Consider the following 22,134-nt stretch of genomic DNA (forward strand, 5'->3'; position numbering starts at 1 on the left):
GTGGGATGTTCAGGGTACAAAACAGGATGATGACCAAGCAACAGAGAAGCAAGTGCAAGAGGAGGGCACATGGGAAAAGAGATGAAAGAGGACTGAATGAATAGCAAAAGACGACTGCAATTAGCTTTTTGAAAAAGATCATAACAGCTACCAAACTAAAGACAGTTGAATACCTAAATACCTTCCTAATATCACTTCTGCGTATACATTTGCTGTACTGGGCACAGGGACAAATGATCGGTTACGTTGTTCTTGATAACTGTTCTATACTGCCCTCCCCACAGAGTCTTATGTTTTCATTCTCAAATATCCAAGCCTACCTGGTCTGGAGAACAGAAGTTCTCATGCTGTGCCGACTGCCATGTAAGGGAATTCTGGCCATTCAATATTTGCACAATTAGAAAGAGGGAATTTAGTGCTCATGAAAGATGCCAGGCCAGCAGTCAGAGAGAATGAAATCTATCCATAGAATACAGCTCCAGTATCAGATGTGCAAGCTTCTTCACATCACCCCAATGCACCTCACAACCCTGATGTGGGGGAGATCATAGATCAGGCTCCACGCCAATTATATTCTTAGCTTCTTGACTACTAACAAGGCTGCCAGCTGGGATATGGACACTTCTCTATTACCAAGAACTACCTCTACACTTCTATTACCACCAGTTTACTACTGAGACCACCAGCTTATTTTCTACAGACCACTTACAATCACTACAAGCCAGGTCCGGATATGAACTGATGATTCAACTTAAAAATAAGAAATGTGAGTATATAAAAATGACACCTACTCATTTTGTTTATTCTGAGTCCTAGCGGCTCATTCCATTGATTTAAGCAAGTTGGATTTTTACTACATTTTACTCATCAGATCACTAAAACCAATATAGGTACGAGACAGCGAACTGGACTGCTTCCTGGCGGGCACTTACACAGAATTGTTAACTACATTATAATTCTAGGATATTTGCAGTTGTTGATAAAGTGTGAGACAAAAGGAACCCAGACTGCCTTTCAGATCCCAGACTGAGTTTGCAGGGCTTGCAGTTAGAAAACATGTATTCATTTGTAAGCAGTGCCAATTTCATTGAGTTCCTGGGAGACAAAAACAACAATGCCATTTTTCCATGGCTGTTTTTCAGAGCATAACCCCACTTAAAGATTCTGCATCCATTGCCAAGCCATTGGGCCATTTAGTTTCCCCTCATTAACCTTTATACACCTTTTAATTTAAGCGAATGATCCTAATGTATAGTAGAACCTCAGAGTAACCAACACCAGAGTTACAAACTGACCAGTCAACCACACACCTCATTTGGAACCAGAAGTACACAATCAGGCAGCAGCAGGAGCAGAGGAAAAGAAAAAAGCAAAAATAGTACAGTATTAAATGTAAACTACTAAAAAAAATAAAGGGGAGGCCACATTTTGCTTCTGCATAGTAAAGTTTCAAAGCTGTATTAAGTCACTATTCAGTTGTGAACTTTTGAAAGAACCGCCATAATGTTCTGTTCAGAGTTACAAACATTTCAGTAACAAACAACTTCCATTCCCGAGGTGTTTGAAACTCTGAGGTTCTACCCTATTATGTACTCTAAGGTACGCATCCAAATGCCATGGTGATGGCTACATTAAACACATTAGGAGAGGACTGCTATATGCTTAGGTATATAAAGACAGACTTGCCTGCAGCTGTTATTGAAAAGCCTTCTTTTTGCTGCAGCAGTCTGAGACAAGATGGCTGAATATTTTAGGTAAACTGATACAGGATTTGTAAACTAGAGATTCCACTTAGAAAAGAAGTACAAAAATAAGATCAAACCTGGTGAGCTACGTGAGCACTGATGGTAGCCACAGCTGTGTAATAGAGGAAAGTCTGATCACAGTTTATTCCTGCCACACTCAGACCCACGAGCATTGCAACACTGAAGCCACTGAGCCACTGCTTTGTGTTTTCATTGAACCGTAGTGCTGTTGATTTCACACCAATGACCATGTCATCTTTTTTATCCTAGAATAAAGAAGGTTATTAGAAAAAACATAATACCCCTAGCAATTCACAAGTTGAGAAGTCATGGGTGGGGAAAGTAGTTTTAGGGATGTCATAGAAAAGGCTGTGCCTTAAGGCCAAGGTTTTCAAGAACAGGTGTCTAATGTTAGGCTCCTAAATCCATTTTAGGCACCTAAATAAACAGCCTGGTTCTCAAAGCTGCCTAGCATTTGACTGCTGTTATTGACTGTGCCATACCTAGATATACACGGCACTTTAACAGTAAGGGCTCTACTCAGGGACATGCATAAACTAATTTACACAGATAGTACAGTGAGCAGAAAAACATGGGATGACAGGGTAATTAGCGGGGTGAAAACTAGTGGATAAGAGAAAAATCTCTTAAAAGCATTTCTAGGTTTTAAATCTTCTGATTGCAGTGGGAAGATTAGTAGTGCCATGCAAGTCCAAAGTAGTGAGTTTTATATATATAAATACACACACAGTGAGAAAGTTAACAGTCAATGTCATTACTTCACCTGATGTGCATAGATGGTGTCATATATCAACGTCCACATAACTCCAGAGAAGTACAGAGGCAAACACACGGACCAATCACATGAACCTTTGATGGCAGACCACCCAAGTAAGGCTCCCCAATTAAACGTAAGTCCTGTAAGTAACAGAAATAAGAAAAATATACTGAATTATAGGGTTCTAAAATATAAGAGTCAGGAACAATCTAAATTATATTTTTCATCAACATTTGACACTCAAGCATCTGTGTGGTTTTTGATTTTTAATCCCTACACACTTACAGGATGGGGGACTCTCTCCTGGGAGGCAGTGACTCTGAAAAAGATTTGGGAGTTGTGGGGATAGTCAGCTGAACGTGAGCTCCCAGTGCAACACTGCGGCCCAAGGTCTAGTGCAATCCCTGGATGCATAAGCAGAGGAAACTTGAACAGGACTGGGGAGGTTATTTTAGTTTTGTATTTGGCTCTGGTGAGACCGCTGCTACAGTACTGTGTCCAGTTGTGGTGCCCACAATTCATAAAGGATGTTGATAAATTGGAGAAGGGGTTCAAAGAAGAGCCACAAGAATGATTAAAGGATTAGGAAACATGCCTTACAGTGACAAGCTAAATAGATTGAGCTCCTTGAGCTTAACAAAGAGAAGATTAAGGGGTGACTTGCTTAAAGTCAAGAGACTTAAGGTGGGTGAGGGAATATCTTTTATTGGACCAACTTCTGTTGGTGAGAGAGAGCTCTTCTTCAGGTCTGGGAAACTTACTCAGAGCATCACAGCTAAACAACACACATTGTCTCTCCCACCAACAAAAGCTGCTCCAGTAAAAGCCATCACCTCACCCACCCTGTCTCTTTAATATCCTGGGACCGACATAGCTATAACAACATTGATGACAAGTACCCACGTGGGGAACAAGTATTTGATAATAGACTCTTCAATCTGCCAGAGACAGGTATAACGATCCAATGGCTGGAAGCTGACGCTAGACAAATTCAGACTGGAAATCACAACGTACATTTTTAACAGTGAGGGTAATTAACCAATGGAATCATTTATCAAGGGTCATGGTGGATTCTCCCTCACTGAGGATTTTTAAATCAAGATTGGATATTTTTCCAGAAAACATGCCCTACAAATTATTTTGGGGAAGTTTTATGTCCTATGTTATATACAAGGTCAGACTAGATTATCACAATGGTCCATTCTGGTCTTGGAATCTATGAACCCAGAAACACTGAACTCTTACAGGAGGATGGAGGAAAAGGGAGTATTATTCTATTATTTTCTCATGGGAAAAGAAAGGAGTTATATGGGAAAACAGGAGTGCTGATCAAAGTAGGAAACACCACTCATCTCCCTTCTACCAATCCTTGGGTTTCCATGCTCTTCTTGCATCTGCAGCAGAAGGAAAGTGACTAACAGTCCAGTCTCTGAAATATTTGGTGAGAACACTGACAAGGACGCTGGCTAACTGCTTCTATTAGGGACAGTAACACAGAAACCATATGGTATCTGAAGGGCAGACAGCTGAGCTGTTATCAGTACATTGCAGCGTGCAATGTTTTCTCTTTTTACTTTTTTTCTTCTTTTTTAAAATTTCAGAAGAGTGCAGTGAGTGTTCAACCAAGAAAAAAACAAAGATAAGCCACATGAATGGTTATAAAATCTTAAATGTTTATCACATTGGGTTTATAACATTTACATACAAATTTTCAACGGAGTAACAATAAATCTAAGTACCACGTATCACACAGTATAAATAGCAACACAGTCTTTCTCTAAATTAAATTTGATTTAACTAACAGACACACACACCCATCTTGCAAACAGTTGTAGATGTGACTAGTCCCAATGAAGTCAGCAGGACTACCCATATATCTCAAGTTAAGCATGTTCTTAAATGTCAGGCCTTAAGCTTAATATTTGTTCTTTCTAGAGAACTGTTAAAGAAGAAAAATGGAAGGAGAACAGAGCAGACAACAGTGGTGGTTACTAAAGGTGGTAGATATTAAAAGTGATTACTAAAAGTGGAAAAAATATATGAAACAAAAATTTTAAGGTAGGACACCACACTGGGTGAAGCTGGAATACAGTGCAATGCATCTGTTTACCCGAGTTAATTTAAATGTTTAAGATTGTAATACAGGGTGAAATACATATTTAAGAAAAATTTCCGGAGGCTGGGAGAAAAATGTCCCACATCTCCCACTTGGTACTCAGTTGACAAATGGATTATTTCTCAGCACCAGAGTATGGGGAAAGGAGGAACTACATGAGGGAAAGAAACTCCAAGTATTTTACTAAACGTTTAAGAAATGTGGAACATACCAATGACCTTATTTGTAGTTTCAGGCAACCTCATTGATATTTAAGTTCAAGTATTACGATTTTGCCAGAACACTAAAAAAAAAAAATTACATCTGAAAGCAGAGAAACTAGCAATTTTGAAGCTCACCCAAAACCAACTGTGGCCAATATGTGATTCTCTTCATCAGGGGATAAGTGATCACAAGAGACAGAGAGGCTGCTCCTAGGGCAATACTGTAATGAAAGAAGTTCATTAAGATACTTTATATGGTTTACTTTAAATAATTCTATTGTACTCTCTTTATTCCCTGGTCTAAGAAACAATACTGTGTTGGGTCGCCCTCAAAGTTATATAAGTATGATAGAATTATAATTATGTAGTAGCAGAAATAAAGATAGACAAAAGAGTTTATAGGTATTGTCAAAAGGTATGAACATCAGTTCCATGCTGTTGAATTTCACTCTGTAACAAATGCAAGGCCAAAGTGCTAATTATTTCAGGCCGGTACAGGAGGAAGAGTCTGTGCTGGAAAGTGATAAGAACTTTGAGAAAACAATGCTGTTCTTTGAAGCAACACCCTAATGCTCTTCCCCCGCAGGGGCTCCTTGTCATGCCTATGTAAATCTTGGTATCCAAAGAGGGAAAAATAGATAGTGGGACAAAACTTGTTAAATGAATCAAGAGTCATAGATTGTGTTGTTAAGTAAAAGAATGAATGATGAGTGCATGGAATTGAGAGCCTGAAGCAGGGAAATAATTGGTTAGTAAATGGTGCCAGCCTAATCCTAAGAATTTCAACCTTGGTATCGACTGGCCGAAGAATATGCAAAGTGGAGATAACCGGATGACCCACGGAGACCCAAAACGCATCAAGGAAGAACAAGAAAATAACACCTAGCCATCATGAATGTACCACCTGCTGATTGATGGTCATCTCAATTGTAAATTCAGCATGATAAAGCAACTTCCATAGACTTGTACTGAACCAGAGACTTATAAAAATTGGGTCCATGGACTGTGCTCTTTGGTTCTACGACCATGCTCCAAGAGCATCGGATGCGCATCTGACAATGACTCGGCTCCACTCTCGTGTCCAGGCCACCTGGCCAGTGACTTGGCACGAGCAACGTCTAGGCTGGTAACTCTAACAACCTTTTTGTAGAACCTGTGTGTGAATGGATCTATATAGACATTGCATATAGGAATATGTTGTTGTATTTACAATAAACGTGGCAATTTGCCTTGTCCCTCTTACAAGATCCTGTTGCTATCATTTTTATTAGTGTAACAACTGTAGTATCAGAGGAGTGACGCTGTAGTTAAGACTGAAAGTATTATTTCATTCTAAAACCATGGATTTGGTTGCTTTCTCAAAAAACTGCCTTGTCTGTTGAAATTCATCACACTTAGCTTTAGCCTGGTAGCGAAATAGTGTAAGAATAAAAGATCACATATACATTACCTATAGTAATTTAGACACAGAAGGACACACAAAGCCAAGCTAAGCTGTCCCCCAAGAAAAACGAAGGACTGAAAAGTTGAGATATCTCCAACAGCTATTGGTCGATTTGCTGTTCTTAAAACCTAAAAAAAGAATAGTTTCAATACTAAATCCAATACAGTGAGTTAAAATACACATTATATCTTAATGCAAAGTTCTTAATGCAAAGTAAGGTGGAAAAATTAAGCCCACGAGTCAGGGAATTCAAAAGTTAAGGTTCTGACACCAATATTACCTCTACCACATTTCACATCCTGTATATGGTACATATTTACGAATAAACATTAAAATCTTCTGCTAAAATATGGAGCATTTTAAAAATGAAAGCAGGATTATGTGTAATGAGGCTGAATTAGAGCTACTGTAGAAAGTATAGATTTGAATTTTATTCTTTGTGTGCTCAGTGCAATATTGAGAAATTAACTTTTTGCACTGAATATCCCTATTTTAAGAGCAATTTTGTTCAAACATTTTAAGTGTTTCTGTACAAAGATGTCTGTAATAGGGTGCACAGTAGCAGCCGTGTTAGTCTGTATTTGCAAAAAGAAAAGGAGTACTTGTTGCACCTTAGAGACTAACCAATTTATTTGAGCATAAGCTTTCATGAGCTACAGCTCACTGCATCCGATGAAGTGAGCTGTAGGTCACGAAAGCTCATGCTCAAATAAATTAGTTAGTCTCTAAGGTGCCACAAGTACTCTTTTTCTTTTTGTAATAGGGTGGATGATCCTAGGATTATAAATAGTTACAGGGCTCCTTCTGTTGACTCATCCTGAATTTAAATGCTTGAATCCTACATAAGGATGCTGTGTAGTCATCCCTGGTCATACTAGCAGATCGATTTAATTAGAAGGCAAAGGAACCTCTTTCAGGGGCAGAGAGGTCAGCAGGGAAAACTCTAGGAGCAGCCAAGTTTGGGAAAGTTGAGGCTAAATTTACATTATTTAAATTAATAACACCAAACCCCACCTGGGGTTTGGTTTTATTAAGTTTTACACTTTATACAGAACAAATGTACTCTGAGAGCCAGGTAAGAATGCCACCTGCTTACAGCGCTCTAAACATTTATCAAGTGTTCTTTGTGCACACTTTAAAAATACTAAGTATTTTCCTTTAAGTTTGGCTTGATTTTCCTTTCTCAGTTAAGACTACAATTATGCCAAGTTAGAAATTTATAGATCTGCAGTTTAAGTGAGACACAATAAAAAAATATTTTGGGGGCCATAGAAACTATCTTTGCCTTCATGCAACTCAAAAATGGCTGCACTAATTTAACTCTAACATTCAAGAAAAATTCAGCCGTCGGTAAGACAAAGCAAGGGATGTTTTAGTCAGGAAATCAACAAAATGACCACTAACTAGACATACCACCACTGAAACACCCCCAACCCGCTCTGGAAGTAAGCTGTCTGAGGTTGTACTTGTAAAATAATGTTCTATATGAATTTTAAACTCCTTACTGTTAATCAAATCACATTCTTGTCAATTTCAAGCAGGTTCATTATTTTGTTGTATTTAGGCCCCAATTGTACAAGTGACTCCATAACGGAAGCAGTTTTTATTACCACATACCAGGAACACAACAGTGTCAAATTATCCAGTCTTCTCTTAGGGCACTTTACAGCGCTGCAACTTTCTCCCTCAGGGGTGTGAAAAAACACCCCACTGAGCGCTGCAGGTTTCAGTGCTATAAAGTGCCAGTGTAGACAGTGCAACAGTGCTGGTAGCTACTCCCCTCGCGGAGGTCGTTTTTTTAGAGCGCTCGGTCTTAGAGGTCTCCCAGCACTCTGCCGCGACTACACAAGCCACGTTAAAGCGCTGTCACGGCAGCGCTTTAATGTTGCCAGTGAAGACATGCCCTTAGTGTAAAATTATTGAGGAAATTGCAAGTTGACATTACAAAAAGCTCATTTTTATCTAGGGTACATTATTATAGCCACCAGTTTAATTAAGGGAGTATAAAATCACCTAATAATTCTTGGATAGAGAATGGCTAGTGAGGTTAAAAGAAGCATGTCAATTGGTTTTGCTCAGTTTTTAGGAAAATATTACTAGAAGTGGATTTATTTTGATTAAGCTCTGATTACACTGTAACTATCTGATGTACCTTATCCTACATACAAATTATCTAGAAAACAAAGAACCACTACTGCTTTACTACTTGTGGCTCTTTGCTATACAAAAAAGAAAGTCACCTTTACCCTTCAAAGATGAATGGTAAACATCAGATTACTTAGTATATGACTTCTGAACCAGGAGGAAAAAAAAAAAAGATTACTTGGAAGTAGTCTTAATCAGACAAGCCTGTATTTCTACCAGACAAACAACCAGTTTCTCTTGGTGAAAGACAAAAGAGGGCTTACTTCAATAAAAGGCCAGCAATTTACTTACTCATCAAACATTAAGAGGAGCCTGTCTGTTCTTTTCAAGTCCCTGGGGCTTTCTCTACCTTTTTGTCATAGTCCCGATCCCACATGTCATTAATTGTGCAGCCTGCTCCACGCATCAGGACCGCTCCAGTACCAAACAGTGACAGCATATACCAGTCTGGAAAACAGCCTGGCTCTGCTGCCAAGCCTATACTCCATGTGCACGGCAAATACAACAGCCACGTTCCTAGAAAAATGAATTTGAAAGAGATTAGAAAAAGAGAAATTTTAAATGGACTTACTCTTTAGCATGCCACAAAAGGTAAATAAGTGTTGAATTACTAATTAAAAACTTCTAAAACTGCAACACCAAAGCTAAGAGACGGCTAAGACGGTTATCTGTGCAAGGTGCTGCAGTTCCACAATTTGATTGTGCTCCTTTACTTTTCTTTTTCTTCTTCTTTTTGATTGAAATGTTGAATATAAAGACGCTTTATCTATTTTCCCAATAAAAACAGAAAACTCAACCATGGAGGGAATGCAGTGTTTGAACAGTAGCTATAAAATCAGCCATTACAGAGAACATAAGATGTGATGCATACCTTGTTCCACATCTCTATTGAAACCAAATATTTAACGACCTTTACAATTGTTCACAAGGACATATTCCAAAATGGATTTGTCTCCTGAGTTTATATGAATTGTCTAGCCAATCTGTAAAATATTTTATGTTCCAAATGTCACATGACCCGCTGACTAACTGACCGTTTAACCTGAACAAATAAATTGCAATCCTTCTATCAAGAATAGAGGATACTGGATTTCTGGCTTATTACAACAATCTATAAAACAACCCTTCTTTCCCCCTATCACTGGGGTGTGTTAACGGGCCACTTCACCTTAAAAGGTCCGTTGAAATGTGTGTTAACATGTTAGGCTATGTCTCCACTATGGACCTTACAGCGGTACAGTTGTACGATTGCAGTTGCGAGGCTGTAAGGTGTCCCGTGTAGCCACTCTCCTGACAGCATAATTAAGTCACCCTTAACAAGCTGCAGTAGCTATGTCGGCAGGAGATCATCTCCCGCTGACATAGCTTTGTTCACGGGGGCACTTTTGTTGATGAACCTTTTTTGCACACCCCTGACTGACACAAGTGCTAGTGTAGACATAGCCTTTGTCTAAACTTGTGAGCAAGTTTCCCAGACCTGAAGAAGAGCTCTGTGTAAGGCTGTTGGATCATATTAAAGAAGTTCTGTATTAAAATCACAAATGAGTTTGATTCCCCATAGTTTAAATTCCAGGGTACTACTAATTAAGAGGTCTCTTGGTTTTTGGTACTGTTTCTCTCCCTCTATGTGTGAAACTTGCAAGCTGCTAATTGTGTTAGTACATTCTAAGACAGAGTCTGTTCTCAAAGCAATTCACAGAGAGAGAGACTCAAAGCAATACTCTAACAACAGAAACAGCACCCAGAGACTCCCTGCCCTTTTGTTGTATTAACAATTGTGATTAAAATAGAGATAGAGGATGTATGTGGATGGATGCTTGGTGTGGATAATAACTGAATGATCAGGGAGGTGCCAGCCTAAGAATCCAGTGTTCATCAGTTGAAGAAGGCGTCAAGTGGAAATAACCAGAGGACCCCCCCCGGAGGGCAGACTGGAATCCACCCAACAGCTTCAAGAATGGGAGAACCAAAGAACAAGATAACATCTTGGAGCACGGAGCCGTCAAGAATGTGCTATCTGCTGATTGGGAATTGCTTCATCATGCTGTTGCTGAATCACAGACTGGCATAGGAAGAAATTCCTATAAAAATAGACTCTAAAAAGTGAGAACTTTGGGGTCTGATTCTGCAAACTAACTTCCAGGAGCATCAGATGAGCATCTGACAAGGCCCTGCTCCCTCCTCATGTCCAGGCCACCTGGCCAGTGGCTTGGCATGAGCAACTCTAAGGCTGGTAACTATGATAACAACCTTGCAGAACCTGTGTGTGTGTGTGTCTGTATGAATGAATGTGTGAATAAATATGAGATTGAATGGAATGTTATAGCTGTAACTAACTGCTTACTATGATTCTTTCTGTATGCACAATAAATGTGGTATTTTGCCTTTTTCCCTTTAATAAGATCCTGCTGGTTTTTATTTTATTGGTATAACAAGGCCAGGTCTACATTACAGACCTATATTGGTATAACGATATTGCTCAGGTGTGTGAAAAATCCACAATCCCTAGTGAGCTAGTTATACCTACCTAATCACCCATATAAAAAGCACTAGGTCAACAAAAGAGCTTCTCCCATCAACATAGCTACCACCTCTTGGGGAGGTGAATTAGCTACCCTGACGGCAGAGGCTTCCACATGGCAATCATAGACATAAAAGATCCCAGGGCACTCTATACAAGTTTAGAGATTTGCCCTACTGTCCTTGATAAACATTTCCCCCTCCCATAATTGTACAGTGTTGCTGGGCACCAAACTGTCAGCACCTGATCCTTTGAGTGGTGCTGTACTAGATCACCTGTAAACCACATTCAGGACAAAAGGATTGATTAAGTGTTTTATATTACTAGACTTCTGTTGCATGAAGTATTATTATAACATGATTTCTGTAAAACAAACACTGGAATTTCTTTTGTAAAGAAAAGTGCTCTCAAACTCAAAAGGCAGTTTGTACTCAATGTCTTTTTTGAGACTCAAACAACAAGAAGTTTTAGATTGCGGCAGGATGAATGGTGGTTTTGAAAGTTGTCCACTGAAAAAAATTATCAGGGACTGTACAGACTAGATACACGTATTACAGTAGATAGTTTAGCTTTGCCACAGACAGCCAATCCAGCAGTCTCTTGGCAGGTGAATGCTGCTGAAATCCATTTAGCAGCACTTTGCATTTCTATAACTCCTTCCCCCTGAAGGCCCCAGTAATTGCAGCAGCCTTCATTGAGTTCACAGCATCCCTGTGAGACAGAGGCACATCACTCCCCAAGGAGAGGGGGACCAAGGCCTGCTGTAGAACATAAGAATGGCCATACTGGGTCAGACCAATTCTCCACCTAGCCCAACATCCTGTCGCCCGATAACGGCCGATGCCAGGTGCTTCAGAGGGAAGGAACGAAGAGCAATCGTCCACTGAGCCACCCGTTGACCACGGCTAGCTCCTGGCAATGCGGGGCTTTCCTCAGCCACCGCTGCGGACAGCGCTTGCGCCTGGCTGCTCGGCACCTTGGGCAGCCGGGCCCGCGGGCTCAGGCGGGGCGAGGAGCTGAACCCGGGGCCCCAGCCCCGGCTCTGCCCAGCCCACACGCGGGAGCGGAAGGCGGCTGTCTGCTCCGCCCCGCCCCGCCGTGACTCACCGATGGGCTTGTCCAGCCTCATGAGCCGCAGGTAGGGCTGCAGCGGGCCGGGGGCCGAGCTCACCAGCCCCGCCGCGGAGAAGCTCAGCGGCCGCCTCCCGCTCCCCGCCTCCCAGCCCAGGCCCAGGCCCAGCGGCGGTCCGGGGGCGCCGTGGGGCGGGACAGCGAGCGCGGCGGCGGGATGGGCGGGGCCGGCTCGGAGGAGGCGGAGGGGCCCGGCGGCAGTTCCGGGGACCCGGCAGAGCCGTGTTACCAGGGCCGCCATATTGCCCACTCCCGGCGGCGGCGGCGGCGCGCGCGTAGCCTGATGACGTCAGGTGTCGGGGGCGCTCCGTCTCGGCGTCCGTCCCGCCGTGAAGTACTGCGCGTGCGCAGCCGTTTTCCCCTCTGCTGCCCGCGCCTCCGCCTCCCGAAGGGCGCGAAGACGCTCAGTCGCCTCGCCTCAAGCTCCTGAGCCCCGCTTGGGCGGCTTCTCCGCCACCCCCGCGGGGCTCGCGGCGTGGGAGCTCCCTTCCCCCCCCCCCCTCCGACGGCAACGGCGATGCTTCTCCCCGTGGCCATGGGCCTGGCCCCCCCGCATGTCGTGGGTGGCTCGCGCGGGCGGTAGGCGCAAAGCCCTGGCCACGCGCTGCCGCCTAACCGCCCCCCAGGCCTGCCCTGGCTGCCCGCTGTTCTCCCCGTCTCCCCCCCGTGCTCGGGGGCGGCCTTAGAGCCTACAGCCAATACCTGCCTTCAACAACGCACTGGGACTTCGCGCCTTCCCATGGCGCAGCCCTCTGGGCCCCACGGGCCCTTGGCCATTTTCTCCCCACACCCCTCCAAGCCGGGACCTGGCGTTTGCCCTGGGAGCCGGGTGCCTGTGCGTGGCCTGGATTGCAAGAGCTGGCCCTGTACGGAGAAGCCCAGCAATCAGTAACGTTGCAGTAAGGTCACCAGTGGGCAGCACTGAATTCCTGCTCCCTGTGGGGAAGCTGAACCTGTATCTCCCTGCTATGCACCCTACTGCTGTTGGCTTCCTTCATCTCTGAGCTGGATTTTCCCTTGCCATTACCCTGAATTGTTGGTGTCTCATCCTACGAACTTCCAGGAGTGAAACCTTCTGTCGCTGGCAAAGCCTATGACTGTGCCCACCACTCATTTCCATTTCTCTAGGGCAGGACAACGAGCATCTCTCCGTTCTTAAGCCACCCCTTCCTTCCGTTACAAGTTTGATTCCCAAAAGTCTCCTGGCTACCATTAATCTTTTCAAACCAACGGTCACTTCTTAACCATCTCCTTTTCTCTTACTCTTCACCACCTCTGAGATGCAGAAAAACTGGCCACTGCCTCTGGCTACCACCAACCGGACCTCCTTTCCCCTCTCTGGCATTCTTGCACGCACACCAGCCCAATCCACCTTTTCCCTTCTTAGGTGACCACCACCACCATCAGACTGACCCCCTGGCCCATAAACCCCTACATCCATACCTTCCCAGGAGCCCCTGTCTCCCCCACCCTGGTTCCCACTGTTTACTGCTCTGTAATAGCAAGCCTTGGGTCCATCTGTCCTGCTTCCCAATCCCATCTTTCCCACTGCCAAGAGGAGCAGGAGCCTCAGCCGCCATGGTTTGGGCAGGCAGAGGGTCCAGCCTGCAGAGCAGGACCTGGGTGCGGCACTGGCAGCACTCCCAGCCATGTGACGTGTGGTAGTTAGAAGTTTGCAGCACAGCCAGTTGTGCTGCTGCATGTGTGAGTAGCTTATAGGTGAGGACAAAAAAAAAAAACAACTGCAACCAGCAAGGCAGTAGAAAAACCATCCAAGCCAGTTGGAAACTGGCTAGATAGCAAGCCTGTTACTAATATAACACATCATTATTTATGGAATAACAATTGCCAACACTTCGAAAGAACCTTCTACCTGAAGAACTTGAAGTACACAAACAGTGAGTAAGGCTCACACCAACCCTGTGGAGTAATTATACATCATTATCCTAATTTATAGATGGGGAAATAGAAGCCCAGAGATTAAGGCTGGGATTTACAAAGGTACTTAGGTGTGGCAACACTGAAGGTTATGGTGTCTAGGAAGTCCCAGGAACAACACTGCAGTCCACCATGAAGACTTAAGGGCCGAAGCTCCCTATACAATGAATAGGGAGAGGTAGGTGCCTAAGGATGCAATTCACAAAAGCCAGCTTGCTAGGTGGGGAGCTGCTAAACTGGCCAATGGGAGGTGCTAACCTGAGTGGTGTTGGAGATAGATGGCTAAATCCTGGCTGTAAAGAGGCATCTCCCTCTATTTAGCAATCCACAAACAGGAAACAGCTGTCTGGAGTCAGGCAGGTTAGGCACCTCTTGTGGGATCTGTCTTACTTCTCATAAAACAGCCAGAAGAGGAGGTCGTAGTGCTCACCTTATAACTTTTAGCCCAGTGGTTGGAGCACTCATGTGGGATGTGGGAAACCCAGTTTCAAGTTCCCCTCTCTGCCACTGGGGGAGAAAGGATTTGAATAGGGGTCTCCCACCTTGTGGGAGTGCTCTAACCACTGAGCTCTGGGATATTATGATGTGGGGCTCCCTCAATCTCTCCTGCTGAAGCTGCTCCAGTGTGGATTAAATAATGAAAGAGTGATTGGAGCAGGTTGACTGGATTCAGGGTCTCCCATCTTCCAGGTGGGTGCCCTACCCATGGAGTCATTCCCCCTCTCTGGTCTCTGACTATTCCACTGTTGTAAATACTTAAGTCATGTGGCCCAAGAGGAAGGGAAATGAATGACTCTGCAGCCCAGTGGGTAGGGCACCTACCTGGGAGTTTAGGTCATTTAATCTCTTTCAGAAACTTCTCTTGAAGTTTGAAACACAGCAAATAAAAAAAAAAAAAAAAAAGAGAGAGGGCAGGGTATTTTGTACTATTCTACAGCCCCAGAAAGCTGCTTGCCCTTTACCGTTTTTGCCTGAAGCCCTTCACCAACACCTCTCCCCCATCCTTAATTCCTCTCACCCAAGGTATATATTGAAAGATGAGGCTCTTTCTCTTCCCACCCCTAAGCAGTAGCAGTTTCACTAAGTATTGCCTTCCTCACATCTCCCTCGAGCAGTTGTAGGCTAGCCTATTCTCTAATTAGGAGAAAATACAGAGATCCCAGGAGTGACGTCTCTAACCTAGAGTACAAACAGTTACATTGGTATAAGGACTAAATCCGTGGAAAAACAAATTTAGGCCTAGTCTACACTAGAAAATTAGGTCAGCATAACTGCGTCATCACACAGGGGTGTGAAAAATCCATACCCCTGAGCAGCATAGTAAACTGACCCAAGTCCCAGTGGAAACAGCGCTAGGTGAGTGGGCAAATTATTCTGTTGATCTAGCTAACACCTCTCAAGGAGATGGATTACCTGTGCCAATGGAGACCCCTCCTGTCGGCATAGGTAGTGTCTACCCTGAAGCACTATAGCGCTTTAGTTTTATTTTTCTTGTAACTATTTCTGACTTTAATGCCTCATTACTTGTACTCGAAATCCATCTCTTCATAGTTAAATAAATTTGTTTTATTCTTTAATTAAAACTAATCCAGTGTTGTGAATTGTTTGGGTAACTTCATTTAAGATAGCACTGTTGGGTACTGACCCTTTAGCGGGGCAACGGAGCTAGTATATCTGGATTGTCCAGGAGAGGTCTGGACACTGCAAAATACACACGGCCGCGGGGGAAATTCAAGATGGGGAGTGCATTAGGGTCACATTGCAAATAGTAACCAATGTTGCTGGAAGACAGAGTGTGGCTGATGTCTGCTAACAAGCTGCTGGGGTCAGAGCTGCTAGGCCAGGGCTGTGGCTTTACACAGCACTCAGGGAGTATGCTGGCAGGCTGATTGTGAGCAACCCAAGTTGTAAGCTATAACAGTGAAGCATTGTGAAGCACCCAAGGTTGTATTGCAGGGGTGACACAACTCCTTACTGGTCTGGATTGCACCCCAGAATGTCATATACATTCCCCACTGCAGAGCTAGGGACATCAAACAGTGACAGATATTTTAACAACAAAATTTAGTCTCCATGTGTTTTAAAATTTCTTCTAGCTAAAAAGAAAAGATCAGGAATATGTTTCGAGTCCTAAACTAGCCTGATGGTGTTTCTTTAAATTAATGACTTGACATTTTAATATTTTGATTTTAACTTTAGTTCATAATATTTTCCTCTGTAGGCCTGGCCTGTAGTCAGTTTCTATATCCACTGTAATATTTTCGCATATTCCAAATCTCTATATTGCATTTTTTTAAAAAAGTATTTCTAAAAATGGCATGGGGAGGGAGGGTGTTTGTTTCAATTTCCACATCAGATAGACTCAGTCTACAAAAACAAAGGATATTTCTTTCTAACTAAATGCAAGCCCTGAAAATAGTCAAGCTGGTTCTTTCCTTCTCGCTCACCTCTACCATGGAAGTTTCTGCAGGCCAAATTATGTCTTCTGACAACTCTTCAACCCTGGTGTTGTTATGGAATTTGCACAGATGTAACTGATTGGCATATTATCTCAGAGCTGTTGGCTCTGCAGTTTTAGAGGGAGTAAAAAGCAATACAAATGTACCTTGGTTACTGAAGTCAGCAGATATGACTGTCTACGCAGAAAGCTGCATTTTGTTGTACAAGGTAGTGCTATTTTTACATTATGTTTCAGAAAAAACTTTTAAGACCACACCTAGTATATTGTGTTCAGTTCTGGGCTACTCAGTACCAGAGACACTTAAACAAATTGCAGTGAGTTCAGTAAAGAGTAATTAATTAGGGAACTGGAAAGACTGACTATAAGGAAAAGTTAGAGTTATAAATGTTGACTAAGAGGGTGGATATGATAGTTATCTATAATTGATATGAGTAAAAAGTCAGTAAGAGGAAATGTTTGAGCTCAAGGAATATACTGCAAAGGTAGTTAAAGGAACTTAAGAAAATGAAAATTTAGCTGAATATTGTATTAAGAAAAACTTCCTGACTCTGAGTTCTGTTGGACTGTGGAATTGTCCCCCAAAGAGTGAACAAAACAACAGAGTATACAATGTAGAGAACAATCATGTATTGAAAGGAGGATGGACTAAATAACCTAATAGGTCTTTTCCATCTCTAATTTCTATGAACTAATACTTACAGAGTTTACATCTAGTCCCAAAACATTTTCTCTGACAAAAATCCATGCTTTTTTGTGTGTGGATCTTTGTGCCTTTGCTGTTTATCTACCAACTGCCACCAAACATAAAATCTCATTTCAACTTTTCTGCTAAGTGCATTTGGCAACATAAATTAAAAATAATGGGATTTATAAATTAAAATGTAAAGAACTTTAAGTTCTTTAATTACAGTACTTCAGTTATTTATCAAGGCCTCTTCTTACTGCTACTTATTACTTAATTTAGTAGTATTAATACTATGTGATATTGTTTATGGAATTTTTATATATTCTGGTTTTGATGCCTAATAGATTTAAATCTTATTTTACAGATTACTTGTTTCAGATTATATGTGATAAACATTTTTGGATGTGGGCTGTCACAGCCCTATCTTGGTATTTTACTAATCTCCCTTTACAATCTCCCATTACAGTCTGCATTCAGATTACAAAGAACATCATCAGCATTACCAGATCTTGTGATATTTCACATATTTTAAAGTCCTAGCTCCTGGAGGCAACTAATTACGTGAAGATCTCAGTTTCCTTTAAAAAAGTAAGTTTCAACCTCCCTGCTGGAGGAGAAAAGCCTGAATAAATCACCTGTGTGCACTCTAAAGGCTCAGTTACTTGGGAGGCAAAATAAAAAACAAACTTTAAAAAAAAATCTCATGATTTTTGGGGCCTGACTCCTGATTTTTGAATGCTTGGGGTTGACAGTGTTGCACTAGAAATACAGAGAGCACTTGTTATGAATTGAGGAAATGAACTTTGTAGCATAGTTTAAGTAATTGCTCCCTCTTGTGGCTAATTTCACACTATACATTTATAGATTTCATTTTTAACCAAAATCTCGGTGTAGCTCATTGAGCAAGGTGCCTGCCTGATTTGGATAAGAATGCACTTTACAGTTAACATTTTTGTCATGGGTGCATTTTTACTGCAATAGCTGTACTATGAATATATTACACATGGATAGCTCCTTTCACCCAAGTACTTCTCATTGTTTTTACAAAAGTAGGTAAATATTTATTCTCTTATGCAAACAGAGAGACTGAGCCACAGGAAGGTTAAGTAAATTGTTCAAGGCTACACAGTGAGTGGCAGAAGCAAGAATAGAACTCAGGTCTCGATGGCCATTGTGGTGACAAAGCCACTAGACAATTGCTATCTTGCCATTACTACCCATTGCCTCTGCAGCTATTCTGGACACCTGTTTTTGTGGACATTCTCTTCTTACCCCCAAACAAATGTGTTGAGTTCAGTCTCTTTCTATGCAAGAGGTTTACATGTTGATTTAGCGAGAGTCATTTATGACAGGAGGCCTCTTACAAAACAAGCTTCAGGTGACTATGTAGTATCGAGAATCAAATCGTCATGACTCTGTGACCTTTGTACTTCTGCAGAAGGCTAAGTGGTGCCTCATGCCACAGCGTCCCTCCCTTTGAGTTTGACAGACCTGACAAGTTCTACAACAGGGGTGGCCAACCTGTGGCTCTGGAGCCGCATGTGGCTCCTTACCTAGGCACTGACTCCGGGGCTGGAGCTATAGATGTTAACTTTCCAATGTGCTGTGGGGTGCTCACTGCTCAACCCCCTGCTCTGCTCCAGGCTCTGCCCCCACTCCACCCCTTCCCCCGAGCCTGCCGTGCCCTCGCTCCCTCCCCCCCCACCAGAGCCTCCTGTGCACTGCATAACAGCTGATCGTGGTGGGTGGGAGGTGTGGGGAGGGAGCAGGAGGCACTGATTGGTGGGGCTGCTGCAGGCAGGAGGCACTGCAGGTTGGAGTGGGGGGAGCTGATGGGGGTAGGGGGCTGCTGACATATTAGTGTGGCTCTCTGGCAATGTACATTGGTAAATTCTAGATCCTTCTCAGGCTCAGGTTGGCTGCCCCTGCTACTTGTTGCAAAGAATCATAGAATATCAGGGTTGGAAGGGACCTCAGGAGATCTAGTCCAACCCCCTGCTCAAAGCAGGACCAATCCCCAATTTTTGCCCCAGATCCCTAAATGGACCCCTCAAGGATTGAACTCACAACCCTGAGTTTAGCAGGCCAATGCTCAAACCACTGAGCTATCCCTGCTCTACAAACTTAACTTTAAATCCATTGAAATTAAAACGTCTTATAAAGAACACAGTGATCCACTGGTGGAGTGAATGTCCATTTACAGCAAAATGAAATGAAAGTCTTCAATCACAAGCCTAGTTACAGTGTAATTCTATGGTAAAAAAGATGGTATGATGAGTTCCATTGTTATCCAGTATGTAGATGTAATGGATATTTTTTTAAAGGATTGATATCTCTAGTGATCCACTATTAATCATGTGGAGTTACTATTACTGCATCCAGTCAACAATGTACATTAGACGTTAAGGGCCTGCTGAATCCTTTACATAATCAGAGAAGCAGCATTTATATGACAAAAGCCTGCTTTGCTCCAATTTAAATCAATGGTCAAACTCCCATTGATTTCAGTGATAGCAGTAGTAGACCGTGTGTGTTTACATGCATAAAATATTGCAGTGCATACATTTTTATGATCCAAGATAGCTAATCTTCAGAAACAGAGTTGCAGTAAATCTGGGCTCAGTAATCAAAGTTCTACTTTGTCACAGAATGCAATTTATCACAAAGAGATTTCACAAAAATGATAATTTCCTCAAGGTTGGATATTAGTCACAAGTACACTTAGAGCTCTACACCCTCAAATGGATTACACATCAATGCAATGATAGGGTGGAAGCAGACACTCACAATCACTATAATTAGTCTCCATAAATCATTTCACAATGAGTTTGCATACAAGTGCTTTAGATTTTCTGTTTATCATCCTTTCTCCTTTCCTAATTCCTAGTCATATTTCCAGCAATAATCACTGATTGTTCTTGTAGTGCAGCTTTGTTTATGCTGTATATTTTGATTTGTCTGTATTGTTGGGTTTTGGGATATGCCTGAGGTCTGAAGATTTATTATTTGAAACTGTGGCAATGATTTTAAAAAAAGCCAAAAGATTAGCCCTTTGTTCATTGTATGGTCCTAATCCTGCACACACACACTAAAATGTTTGCGGGATTGGAACCTAAATTAGCACACATGTTAAATTAACTGTCCAATTAATTTTTTTTAGATTAACAATTACTTAAAGCATTATTTCAGATAGAGCACCATTTAAATAGCATGCATGTTAGAAAATTCCTTTAACAGTTAAGCGTTTTTTCCTGCTTCCCTTTTAATGTTTAGCTGGGCCTTTCGGGCAATCCAGAGAGCAAAACCAAAAATACTCCAGTTCACTTTTTTTCTCTCTGCTCATACTATGACAGACTGATAATAGCCTGGCCAAACTTTATGGAAGTAAGATAAATTTACTGAATTAAGTTAGAACTTATTGAATTAGGTTTAATACCTTTGTGGTCTGTTGTGTTAAATATCAGTTGTGTATGTGTTATTGGAATTGTATATAACTCCTCTAGGAGGTGGGGGACGCTAATCACATTTCTGCAGTTATCAGCCCTTTGACGCCACCTTCTAGAGAGGTGAGCATATACTAGTTCAAATGGGATTCTCTAGGGACCAACAGAAAAAGAAAGGATTTCTGGATAAATAACCTGGTTTTAAACAGGTTCAGGACCTTCTTCCTGCTGTGGCAAACAAACTGGACCCCTGCTTCATAGAGGGTCCCAATCCTTAGGGAGGGGTTAGAAGGAGTTGGCCTACTGAGGCCCCATAAGATTGGATGCTTTGTTCTGAGCTGAAACTGACAAACTTGAAATTACAGTGAAATTCCTTGGGTGGTGTTTTGAAGGACTGCTGCTGCCGAAGCCCACAATAGGGTTGGAGTGATCTCTGGCACAGGCGCCGATTCCGGGGTGCTCCGGGGCTGGAGCACCCACAGGGAAAAAACAGGGGGTGCTGAGCATCCACCGGCAGCCCCCCTATCAGCCTCCCCTCCTCCCGCAGTGCCTTCCCCTCCCTGTGCCTCCCAACTGCTGTGATCAGCTGTTTCGCGGCATGCAGGAGGCCCTGGGGAGGAGCAAGGACACACTGTAATCGGGAAGGGGCGGGAAGAGGCAGAGCGAGGTGGGGCCTGGGACAGAGCTGGGAGTTGAGCGCCCCCCCCAGACGTTGGAAAGTCAGCACCTGTGATCTGTGGTAAGCTTTTTGGCATGCATGTAGGTTCCTTTGTAATTCTGAATATGTTTTCACCTTAAGAGTAAAATAGGTTTGCAGAGGAAGAGCTGTATATAAGTGTGGGCAATTACTTTGTTGTTAGCCTTTGAAGAGAAAGTAAGCAGTCCTGGTTAGGTACTCTGACTTTTGTAGGAGATACCAGAGTACAGTCAGGGGGCTGTGCAGGCCCAGTCAGGAGGAAACGAGACTATCTCAGTTCGAGAGAGGTGATGGCCAGGCGAGCCGGAAGCCTAGAGTGGATGCCTTTGCTGGATCACAGAAGGGGAATACAGGTGCAGTTGCTCTGAACTGTGACACATACAGCTGCATACTGCTTCCTATTTGTTCATTTTAAGCTCCTCTGCTGTGACTGGTAAATACTCTCTTTAAGGTCTTACAGAAAAAGCATGCACCATCAGCAAAAAGGAAACAAATTAGCAAAAAGAGGAAAGAATGTTATAGTAATCTTAGAATTTGTAACAATAAGTACAAAAATTGTAGATGCAAATATGATTTTCAATTTGACTATCATTTTGTAAGGTACAATAAGAACTTTTGCTGTTCTGTTTTACCTGTCTCCACCCAAAGACATAGGGCCAGTTTCAGAGTCATGCTTTCTCGAAGTTCCCAGCCATTTGATTCTACAGTTTGGATTTGCATCCATCTCTATATATCATTTCTCCACTTCATATGAATATACCTGTCAAGGTTCCTTTCCCACTCTGAACTCTTGGGTACAGATGTGGGGACCACATGAAAGACCCCCT

General features: G+C 42.6%; 1 protein-coding gene and 1 long non-coding RNA gene across 5 annotated transcripts in view; one reads left to right on the plus strand and one right to left on the minus strand.

Moving 5' to 3' along the window:
- The window catches only part of COQ2 (coenzyme Q2, polyprenyltransferase), a 25,562-nt gene extending 13,188 nt beyond the window's left edge, over nt 1-12,374 (minus strand). The window contains exons 1-6 of one of the 2 annotated variants that reach the window (XR_007356364.2): nt 12,060-12,374; nt 8,781-8,947; nt 6,293-6,414; nt 4,978-5,063; nt 2,530-2,663; nt 1,823-2,011 (exon numbers count right to left, since the gene is read on the minus strand). Coding sequence is in view for 1 of the 2 variants with exons in the window: in XM_048847852.2 (XP_048703809.2) it covers nt 1,823-2,011; nt 2,530-2,663; nt 4,978-5,063; nt 6,293-6,414; nt 8,781-8,947; nt 12,060-12,324 (963 nt within the window). In the remaining variant the exon portion in view is untranslated. The remainder of the gene's footprint in view (nt 1-1,822; nt 2,012-2,529; nt 2,664-4,977; nt 5,064-6,292; nt 6,415-8,780; nt 8,948-12,059) is intronic. The other variant, XM_048847852.2, reaches the window with a different exon arrangement.
- LOC125635768 (uncharacterized) overlaps nt 10,553-22,134 on the plus strand; it is a 21,161-nt gene continuing 9,579 nt past the window's right edge. The window contains exons 1-2 of one of the 3 annotated variants that reach the window (XR_007356368.2): nt 10,553-10,664; nt 17,634-17,755. This is a non-coding gene — a long non-coding RNA (uncharacterized LOC125635768). Of the gene's footprint in view, nt 10,665-12,474; nt 13,982-16,360; nt 16,689-17,633; nt 17,756-22,134 lie in introns of those variants that run through there. The other 2 variants (XR_007356367.2, XR_012668025.1) reach the window with 2 other exon arrangements.

The sequence above is a fragment of the Caretta caretta genome, chromosome 4 (assembly GCF_965140235.1).
Source record: "Caretta caretta isolate rCarCar2 chromosome 4, rCarCar1.hap1, whole genome shotgun sequence".
NCBI classification, from domain to species: Eukaryota; Metazoa; Chordata; order Testudines; family Cheloniidae; genus Caretta; species Caretta caretta.